General features: G+C 31.2%; 1 protein-coding gene across 1 annotated transcript; it reads left to right on the top strand.

The window, feature by feature from the left end:
- Positions 1-390: 390 nt before the first annotated feature.
- On the top strand, positions 391-2558 carry LOC145643061 (protein FAR1-RELATED SEQUENCE 5-like). Its single transcript, XM_081694222.1, has 4 exons — positions 391-453; positions 564-1282; positions 1534-2044; positions 2154-2558. Exons 1-4 carry the CDS (start codon positions 391-393, stop codon positions 2556-2558), a joined length of 1698 nt encoding a protein of 565 aa, XP_081550348.1.
- Positions 2559-11730: the final 9172 nt, after the last annotated feature.

Genomic DNA, 11730 nt, shown 5'->3' with positions numbered 1-11730 from the left:
CAAAATACGTCCAAAAGAAATGTGTATGTATTGCCATCTTGACAGATACATATATTGCTCTACTGTTTTAGGTTTTACTGATGCAAGTGAATCAGAATTGTTTGACAGAAAAGTTAAGTCTGATGAAGAGGCTTATGAGTTGTATAATAGTTATGCCTTTAAGCATGGTTTTGGTATACATAAGGATAAGTTGAATCGTAGAGAAGACAAAGTTACAATTTAACAACGCTTTTTTGTATGTTCTTTTGCTGGCTTTAAACAAGAGAAGAAATTAAACCTGGTGAAGAGCCAAAAGTGTACCAAAAGAGGAATTTTCGCACAGGTTGCAAAGCTCATATTCAATTTGATGTTGAAAAGAATTCTGGTTTGTTTGTCGTGGTCAATCACACTATGGATCATAATCACAGTAGGGTTCTTGTTTCAAAGAGATATTTGATAAGATCTCATAGGAAGGTAAAGGAATGTTCTATCTTTGTTCTTTTTCAATGCAAATAACTTCATACTTTTTTTTTTCTAATAACATTATGTTCACTTTTGTAAGTAATATGTTCTTTTTGATACAGGTAACTGAGGAACAAGTCGCCATGCTTAGCAGTTTGACTGAGAGTAGTATACCTGTTGCTGATGCAGTGCGCGTTTTAAAAAATCAAGCTGGTGGTGAGGCAAATCTTAGTTTTCTTTGTAGTGATTCTTATGGTGCTTTATCTGCACATAAGAAATTGAAGTTTGATGGATGTGATGCAAAGCGATTGCTTAGCTACTTTAAGGAGAGGAAATGCAACAAATTTGACTTCTATTATGATTTTGATGTTGATGAGAAAGATCAATTGCAATCTTTCTTCTTTCGTGATAATAGAATGAAAGTAGACTATGATGCATTTGGAGACTTATTGGTCCACGATACGACGTATCGTACAAACAAATATGGTATGATATGTGGTCCTTTTGTTGGTATGAACCATCATAATAACAATGTTATGTTTGGTATTGGCTTTTTGATAAATGAAAAATGGGAGTCATTTGAGTGGTTGTTTACCATTTTTCTGAAATCTATGGGGAGCAAACAACCAGTGACAATAATGACTGACCAATCTCAAGCAATGGCCAAAGTAATAAGGATTGTTTTTCCGAATTCTCGACATCGTTTATGTACTTGGCATATTGGGGAGAATGCAAAGAAAAATATCAAAGGACTAAAGGCCAATGAAGGTTTTAACGATTTGTTTGATATTGTTTTGAAATACACATATACTATTCAGGAATTTGAACATTATTGGACAAGGTAATTTTCAGTGTTATTTATATTTAACTATGTTCTTTTTTTAATACCTCAACATGCTCTTTTTTACAACAACATTCTTATTTATAAATCAAGTTCATTTTGTTATTTTATATAGCATTATTTGGCATGAGAAGAATACATGGTGTTCTTAATATGTTTTACTTATATTTTTCTTTGTTCTTAATTAATTTATATACGATCTTTTATTTAACAATTATGTTCTTTGTGTAACCTTTAATGTTCTTTTGCAGCATGCAGATTAAGTACAAATGTGCAGATCACAAATGGCTCCAAAATTTGTATAATATAAGAGAGATGTGGTGTCCAGCCTATTCCAAAGATTACTTTAGTGGTGGTATTATGTCATCTCAAAGGAGTGAAATCACAAACAAATCAGTTTGTCGTAGACTTTATGCTACTCATGGTCTTTGTGATTTCTACACTACTTTTATTGAGGTGGTTGATGAGTGGAGGAGCAAAGTGGGTAGTAATGATTATCATAGTTTAACTGGTAACCGATATCTAGTATGGGCAGATATTGGAATTTTGGAGCATGCAAGGAGGATTTATACAATCAAAATTTATTTACATTTTGAAGATAATTTTGTGAGTAGTGTTCCTTGCACAGCTAAGGTCATAAGAATGCAACCTCCTCTTTATGAATATCATGTGGGCCATCCCAAAAAAGATCTGCTAATGCATACAGTTGCATTTGATGAATCAACTGCCACGGTTGATTGTACTTGTAATTATTTTGGTGAGGTCGGTCTATTATGCAAGCATTCACTTCGTGTCCTAGAGGTACATTAGTAAGCGATAGACAAAAGGTGCTACATGCACAAGAGTTGATGATAATGTTGTTGCTGAAAAGGGTGTCACACCTTCTAGTGTATGGAGATTGCATTTTATTCGAACTTTTATTGGACTTGTCGATAGGGCGCAAAATGACTTAACTGCTCGAACAACCATTGAGGAAGCAATTAATGAGTGTTCTAATAGGATCAATCTTTTACAAATAAAAGATAAAGATGAACCGCAAGAATTCTTGATAACTGATCAACATGGTGCTTCTTCAGACAAAGGTGAAGGCAATCTTTTAGAACCACAAAATTTTGAGGAAGAAGTTTTTGAAATAGAGGATGTTGTGGAAGAAGAATATTCAGTTGATGTTGAAGTGAAAGATCCTATCCAAAAGAGGAAAAAGGGACAAAAAAAACACAAGATTGAAGAGTACCCAAGAAAAGATTTGCAACAAGCTCAAGGGTCAAAAGATTAAGTCGTAGAAAAAGAAAAGTGCGAAAAGAGTTTAAAAAATGAGACAAAAGGCTCATACTACGATTAAGGTAATTTATTGTAATACCCCGTATTTTTATACGTATTTTATTTAAAATATGTATTTTGTAAAGGTATTTAAATAATTTTAAAGTTTTAATTATGGTATTTTAACTATTTATTCTATGTAAGTTTGGAAATATTTTATAAAAGGAAAGTTTATTTTATTATTTATTTTATAAAAGTTGGGGTTTATTTTAAGAAAGTATGATTTTTAATAAGTTTTATTAGGGAAGGGATTAGGAAAATTAAAAGATGAAAGTTTAGGGGAAAAGGGTTGGTAGAGAAGGGATATAAATATCCCACTTATGAGGCAAATCAACTTTGCCCAGAGTGGAGAAAACCCAAGGTAAACTTCTCTCTCTCTTCTCCTTATTTTTCTTTCCTTTTCTTTTCCCCTTCCTTTTCTTTTTTTTTTTCGGCTGCTCTTTCTCCCCTCCACCGCTGCCGACCACCGACAGCAGGTGGCCGCCGCTGTAAGCAGCGTCAGCCGCCGGCAGCAGGTGGCTGCCGTGCTCCTTTTTCCCCCCTTTTCGATTATAAAAAAAAAACTTAATCTTTATTGTTCTAATTTAATCTATGCTTAAATCTAATTGTAAATTATGAGTTTTGGGATTTGATTTTGATGTTTGATTATAAGTATTATGTTGATTAATTTTCAGATTATGTTTTTAATTAAAAAGCCCCAATTTTTGAAACCCTAGGTTCTTGATTTATGAATAATTGAAGGATTATGATGTATAATGGTTTAGATCTTTGATTAAAGTGTTTTAAGTCTTAATTACAACAAGTTTAAATTAAAATAAAGTGCTGGAATTTTTAGTAGAGTATTTAAAATTAAGTTTCTTTAAGAAATTTCAATTACCCATTAATTGGGACTAAAGTATGATTTTTTAAATATAATTTTAGCTTATTTTAATTAATTATGAAGGGTTTTATAATAGTATATATTGCTGGAAATTTGTGTAGAGTGGATGTTAATACCCTTCAATGATTTTAAATTGTAGGAGACTTTGAAGTGAGCAATTTTATTAGTCGTGGCGATTTTAAGATCGTATTCAAGGTACGTTCGCGTACTTAGTATATTTTGGTGATGTAGTATCATGCTATGCTTGATTTAAATCAATTACAAGTAGTATCATGCTAAGGTCTATGTTTGGAAGTGTGAATTATTGGTGTTGGTGATTGAATTGTGAAGCATGATTTATTTGTGATGGTTTATGGATTGGAAAATTATATTTTGGCATGATGATATGGACCACACTTTTATTTATGGCATGTTAGAATGCATGTTTAATTAAACTACACGTTTAATTTGGCTTGAAATATTGAAAAAGAATTTTATTATGGTTCATATAATTTTTACTGATGCTTTAAGCATAAGAAATGAGCTATATAAGTGTCTATGTACACGAGGAAATAATTGTATGTTGGTGCCTTTGTGCACTTAAGGTGTTTTTAACACTGAGGGATAGGACTTGTGGCGCTTTATGCGTTTAAGGTGTCTTTGACACTGAGGTAGAATTAAAAAGGGTTCAACGTTAAATATTATGTGGTCACTAATTATTCAAGAATTAAATTGGTATGTTTGTTTGATTGAATAATTATTGTTGATTGAATTATTATGATTCAAGTCTAATAATATGTAAATAACGTAAAGTGAAAGAGATTACGCACCAAAACTCTTGAAACGTATATACCTTGAGTATGAACATATGGGGGGAGTTATGTGACTTTATATTTGATCATAACTTCTAATGGAGTACAGGACGTTGTACATTCCTTTTTATTATTATTATGCGCTGGAATTCCGCCACCTATGTGTGGTTTTGTGCTGGCACGGTTAGCTCCCGTGTCAGTTAACCTTAATTTATTTGGGGGAGGTAGAGTTGGAAACCCGTTCAATGCGTGATCAACGCTAAATAAATTATTTAGTAGTCTAGTTGAAAAGTCTTGTTGAATTTTGTGCGTGCTTGTAGACAGGTGCATTGAGGTAAGTGTGTGTTGATAGGTGAAAGCATATTAGTGTGTTTATTTACGCTTATGTACTCAGCATTGCTGATTGTGTGTATGTGTGTTTTGGCCATGTCTTTATCTTGGCCCTATGATGACCCATTTTTAATGGACAGTAGTGAAAACAAGTAGAGATAAGCTTTTCAGGTATTGAAGCATATTCGTGACGGGGCATGAGTGAAGAGCGAATCATGCTAGTTTTCATTAGTTACGATGTGTTTTATGCTTTACTTATTTATGATATTATTTATATGTGGAACTAACGTTAAGTTTTGGATTTGATTCGGTTTTTAATAAGGGCCTTTAATGGTTCTAAGTTGTAGGTTGACTTATATTTGACTTTGTTTGATTTGGTTTTAACTTTACTTTCGTTTGGGTGACTTTTGAGTTGACTTGTTTTAAACGGTTTTTGATTTTAAGTCTTCTGCTGTGTATCTTTGATAGTTTCCTTAGCCGTTTTCACGGTGGTGATAATGTCTTAGATATACCTAAATCGTATTTTTAAAGAGTAGAATAGGTATTTATAGGAAAGGAATTTATAGGGTGTTACATTTATGCCTTATGTTCTTTATAATATTTGACATGATTTTTTGGTAGGAGTTAAATGTTCTTCTTGTAAAGTTATATTGTTCTTTTTACTAATACAATGCCTTTTCTTTTATTCAAGGATTTTTTGGCTGTCCCCGAAGGAAATAATTTGGCACATTCAACTGAATTTGGAGGTTCTTTGGAGGTTTTTGAGCTAGCCTGACGATTATTTTGGAGTAAATGTAATACGTTCATCAAATTAAAAATTCATTTACACTTGTTTACAGCTCAAGATTTATGTATTCACGCAACATTTTCTTCTTCTTCTTCTTCTTTTTTTTTTTTTTTTTTTTTTTTTTTCTAATAGAACATTTTATTTCAATTTAATTAATGTTGCAAGACATATTGTTTAGAAATTAATATATTAGATTTCTTTTTTATTTTTTTTGCATGCAAATTTTAATTCAAGCTATAAAGATTCATATTTACTACAAGTTTTAATAAAATTTCTATTGTATAATAAATTGAGTAGTGTAATAAAAAAGGTTAACTTAACCAAAAGAACATAGCATGGAGGTTGTTCATGGATGTGTGTATTACAAGGGATCATCACTATTCTGCTACAGTAAAGACATGTATTGAAAGTTTTGCTACACCTCGCATGGAACTCACAAAAACAAACAAGAAAATCTATCAATTAGTATAAGTTTAATTCACATGTATTAACTTCTTTTTGTTAACCATTTAATGATTACTCCGCAGGATAGTTGATGCTAGTTTAAGATTTTTCTAAGTACAAAGGTGATCATTTCTATAGGAAAAGGATCAAGGTTTTTTCTTTTTTTTCTAAATTCTATTTCTTTAATCAAGCTTAATTAGTTTTTGTGATCCTTGAATCGAGTTCAATAGATTGATAGTCGTATATAATGTGAAGTATGATTTATAATCACTTTGACTCATAGTATATGAACTAGCAGCTCTCCAATAACAATAAAGAACATCGCATATATTCTAAAAGAACATAACATATATTTAAAAGAACATCACTTTATTAACAAAGAATATATCATATATATAAAAGAACATCACACATATTAAAAAGAACATACCGAAAAAAAAGATTAAAAGAACCAAAATCATCATTTCTCCAAATATAGAATGCAATTTCAGATTAATAGTTGCAACAACCCAAATTCAAGTACATAAATAAGGTAGAATTGAACCCCAAAAAACACTATCAATTGTCAGATGTAAGAAACACAACAGTCACTAGTTTTTTCTTATTGCACTGTAATATTTCCTAGCCTTGACGCTAACATCTGCCTTGTATTTATTGAGATCGTCTACAATAAGCTCATATGTATACCGCATCCTTAGACTCTTCAACGCATCAAACTATTACACAAAAATTAATAAATAAATAAATAAATTAGTGTCCATAAATATAATAAAATTGCATGACACATTAATATATATCTTACATTATCAGCTTGAAGGCCACAATTCCATCTTCGCTTTCCAAAGTACGTCTCCATGTGGCGCATTGTGTATATGCCGCAATCAATATCGTTGCTTAAAGTTCTCCATGGCATTTCAACCAATTTGACCGTATATGTCGGCATTTTTTCCCCTATCTTATTATCAACAAATAAAGTACATATCAGTTATATAAAAGAACATTACATAAAATGATGAACATAAAGTTTATATTTAAAAACATACTAGTTTCTCCGGAAAGTCATGATACTTTTTCTCAAACGGAACACCCTCTACTAGCGGTCTGTTATCAAGTATTCAACACACTTTGACTTTGTGTTTATGACCATGACATAAAAGTGATCATGTGCATACACGGGGAAAAAGATCAGAACTGTAACAATTCAAAAAGAAAAAACAATATGTAAGTAACATTAAATAACATTGACTACATTAGAAAGAACATGATGTATTAAAATAAAGATCATTGAGCAATTATTATATTCACCTTATGTATGAAAAAAGATAAAACATTAAAACAAATTTACAACATACCAATTGATATCCTTGAACAGATTCCATTATCAAGTAACCAAAATTCGATACTTCCAATGAATTTATTGAGCCTAATATCAGCTGTAGCTACTTGACTATCATCAACGTATGATTCATTGAAGCATAACAAGTTCTATCATACAAAAAGGAAAAAAAAATTTCAAAGATAAAATGACAAAACAGGATGTTATTATCAAATGAACTACTCTTACGAAGGCTTCGTTCGGGAAGAACAATCTATTTTTGTCATCAACTGCATTCCTTGCATTTAGGATGAGACTCCAAGCATCAATGATGTTGTAGATGTAGACATTGTCACCAAGTGTTTTAACATTTTCTCTTGTCATAATTGAATGTCCATCATCATATAAAGGCTCACTACATAAAAGGAAACAAAATAAGGAAAGCATAAAGGTATAAATAGTATAACATATAATCTCAAATATTAACTTAATTGAATAAACGAAAAAAAATACAAAAAAAAGAAAGAAATAAATTATCATACTCTTTATCAAGTTCACTTGAATAAACATATTCTAGGAAAGCATTCTTAAACTCTTCAGTTCCATCTATCAAATGAGAGTACTTCACCAGGAAAGGAGACTTGAAAACCTATCCCACCATCCTAATTCTCTTTGTATTTTTAGGGGAAACACTGCACATTTGAATATAATAAGAATTATATAATTATAAAAAAATAAAAACACATATTTCTGCTTAAAAGAACATAGATCTAATTAAAAAAGAACATATAGCTAACTAAAAAAGAACATATAGTTTTAATAAACAAAATTTACCTCTTTTCCTCCATTTTTTCCTTTCTTTTTTGTCCTTTTTTCCCATCAAGCTTTTCCACATTTACATCACTGTAATAACACATATATAATTAAACAAATACATAGTACAAAAATATAAAGAACCATGTCAATATCAAAAATATATAATAGATAAAATAACAAAAATATGACCATACCCCACACTTTTTTCACTTTCGAATACATCACCCCCATATCTTCTTTTTCCAAAGGATCCTCATCTTCTTCCTTATCAAGTTTGCTGACTTTTGTACTGTCTACCCCAACCGGTAAATCTAAATCAAATGGAAGTTCATTAACATGAACATGAGCATGTGGCGGTGTGAGCTCGTGACTGAAAATAAGGGGCTGGATAGGTGAAACAGATTTTGATGGATTGTCTTGAATACCATACATCACATTCTTCACGATATCGTCAATCATGTCCCCAAACCAATCTAATTCAAAGAAGTCAGTATTTTGACCAAGTATTGATGCTCTCACGGCTTGTTGACTTTGTGCATGTTGTTGTACTACATTTGGCAAATTGACTTGGCACACTTGGACCACATGGCTGTGAGATTGTACATAGTGTTCCCATCAACTAACGGGGTTGTATGGAACCTCTCACCTAATTTCAAGATATTGGAGGGGCTGACAAAATCATTGGAAATCCTTTCAGTTACCTCTCGGAGCATTTGATTATACTCCTGACATTTTAATAATCAATTAAATGAGTATTAATAATATGAACTATATTATAAAATAATATGAACTATATCATTAAAAGTCACTAAAATAGAACACATTAAAAAATTAAATGTAAACCATTATTGATATGCATACATAATATATATAAAAAGAACATAATTTAATAACAAAAAGATCATTTCATAATAATCTAAGAACATTGAATTGAATAAAAAAAGAACATATACAATAATATTTGAAAATTTTAAACAAAAATTAGAGTTAAAAATAATTATATATCAAAATGAACATTGTTTTGAACTACGATGAACATAATATTTTATTAAGAAGAACATAACATATAAAATTAAGTAAAATACATCAAATAATACATATAAATAGTACCTGTACATTTGATGGGACTTTTTTCTCATGTTTTCCACCATTTTGATGTTCTTTTTGTTGTTGCTCTCCTTGAGATTTTTGATGCTCTCCTGTTTTGCGCTGATGATGTGCTTGATCTTGCCCACATTGTTCGTTTACATTACTTTCATCCAGTTGCTCTTCCTCCTGTTGTTGCCTTATCTCTGGTTGGTCTGGTACCACCACCAACTCTTGGTTCATGCCTAATAGATGTTGTGGAATTGAGATGTCCACAACAATTGGTGGTTGCACTCTGTCCAACAAAGTACCAAGACCAAAGCCTAACCTCAATTCAAGGTCTATTCTATCCTTAATAAGATCAATAGTCCAGACCTTAATAAGAGTGAAGTCCCTTCTTTGCTCCAAAGTCATCTTTTGAAGCCGATCAAAGTAGCCCACCTATCACAACATAATAAATTTTTAATTTTAAAAAATAGATACCAAGAAAATTATATGCACAACAAATATGATAAGATAAATACAAGACTAATTTTAATTTGAGTGAAGCATCCATACCCAAAGAAATGGTAAGGGCCCACAGAAAAACCTAGTAACACCTCTTTTGCAACAAAGAACCCACTCAATCAAGCTCTCTATAGTGTAACTACACCATTCATATTCAGAAATGCGATTTACATCAATCACATTGTGTAAAAACCTGCGTATAAAAAAAAATGAAAGAACGTTTCATATTATGATAATGCACATTAAAATTTACTTAGTAAACGATTTTGTGCAACAAACGTGAGATAAGGTTGTTGATTTTGAATACTCTTGATGCAACAGTTTACAACCAATACCAAAAAACTTCTCTTCCAATAATCATCAAGAGGAGTTTCAGCAGGTGCTAAGTTGCTCACAAGTTTTTTCACATTATTTGGGAGAACTCCTCCTGGTATCTCTTGTAACTATGTAACACCTCCTTATGATCCGCATTGCCATCCTTTGCATCTATAATTTTCTTTCCTCTACTTAGTATTCCATATACCTTGTGCACATCAGCAACTTTTACATCAAGTGATCTATTTCTATCCAAATCTATTTTCATTCCTACAACATCAAAATTCGATACTAGTTGTGCTGAAAATTCAGGATAATTGTGGGGAAAATCCAAATGCAAGAATACACCAAAACCCATATCCTTTATAGCTTGAAGCTTATCAACTTGGTTAGCCAATTGCTGGACCAAGTGCATCAACGGCATAACAGTTTACCTCGTTGTCAGCTTTATTCTAGTTCCTTCATCACCACTATCATCATCTAAGGGTACTACTTTTTGTGTAACTCCTTTCATGTCTTTCTTTAATCTTTTTTTATTCTTTACTGCAACCACCTGTAGAACCTGAACAATTGATTGTGCTTCTGACTGATCAGCTACACCTTCTGCATGTTTATCTTGAACTTTCCCGCCCTTCTTTTTACTAGAAATGACAAAAAAAAAAAAAATATCAGCATGCAATACATATATAAAAATAATTTGGACTACTAAATATTGAATTATAAATTGCATTACCCTTTTTTCCTTGCAATTTGTTTAAATCAGTAAGGCGTCTTTTTAGGCCCATCATCATCCCGATGTTCTTTGTCTCGCTTTGTTTCATCCTTAGTATTAGGCTCTACTAAACCAGATTGCTTTGGTACTTCACCATCATCCTCAGATCTTCAATATTAAGTTAAAGAAACATAAAATTAAATGCTTATAAAATGAACATTGAGTCTTTAAAAAATGTACACAAATACTATCCTTAAAATGTACAAAAAGTGAAAAATTTGTCTTAAATATTATAAAATAATAATAACAGGTAAGGGCAAACTAAAACGTTCAGACCTTAAAAATTAAGCTACCCTCTAAACTATCCTTAAACTACTACTAACTTTTTTGGAAAAAGAACATTGTTTTCCTTTTTAAAGAACAATATTACTTTTAAAGAACAAAAAGACTATGAAAATGAACATTCAAATTAAAAAAAAGAACATTCAAAATTAAAAAAGTACATTATACTTTTATAATCAACGAAATCCTTCTCAACTACCTTCCATAAATACTAACCAATAATGAGCCTTTTGCCTACGATTAAGGACAAGTAACTTATGGACAGGCTACTTCTCTACTTAAAAATGGCATATTTCATGAAATTGAATTTTGTCAATTTGTTTGTTTGCTACTTTGGTATGTTCTCTTATGTGGGTCAAGTAACTGGAACTTAAATGTATTTGTTTAATGAAGTTTTAAACTATTCAAAATTTGTAATATGTACCATAATTTACCAATATGTACATTATATCAGATTGTTGGTCGCAAGGGGACAAATGAACTTGACAATTTTTATAAAACAGGTACATTGAAATGGGGACGCTTATGGAAAGGCTACTCCTTTTCTTCCATAGTCTGATTGCTCATTAATTAATGACATTTATCCTAACCATAACTATAACTTAATCATAGAAAGAACATTCTTTTCTATTACAAAGAACACCCACACTATAAAAAAGAACATTCATGCTATCAAAATGAACACACCCTATTTCGAATTACTCCAAGGTACAAAGAACATCTACTTACAAAAAACGAACATTATATTACACTACAATTAAAAGAACAAACTAACATGCTACAATACAAGGCTCACTATATAA

Source organism: Chenopodium album, chromosome 8 (genome assembly GCF_948465745.1).
Source record: "Chenopodium album chromosome 8, dcCheAlbu1.1, whole genome shotgun sequence".
In the NCBI taxonomy this organism is placed as follows: Eukaryota; Viridiplantae; Streptophyta; class Magnoliopsida; order Caryophyllales; family Amaranthaceae; genus Chenopodium; species Chenopodium album.
The sequence above is the reverse complement of the archived record's forward strand: the minus strand, read 5'-3'. Positions and strand labels throughout refer to the sequence as shown.

Excerpts from the sequence above, each read along its gene's own strand:
- LOC145643061 (XM_081694222.1), top strand. The coding sequence starts at position 391 with ATGGATCATAATCACAGTAGGGTTCTTGTTTCAAAGAGATATTTGATA. Across the intron at positions 1,283-1,533 it reads TTTGAACATTATTGGACAAG|CATGCAGATTAAGTACAAAT; the intron begins GTAATTTTCAGT and ends GTTCTTTTGCAG. Across the intron at positions 2,045-2,153 it reads CTTGTAATTATTTTGGTGAG|GGTGTCACACCTTCTAGTGT; the intron begins GTCGGTCTATTA and ends GTTGCTGAAAAG.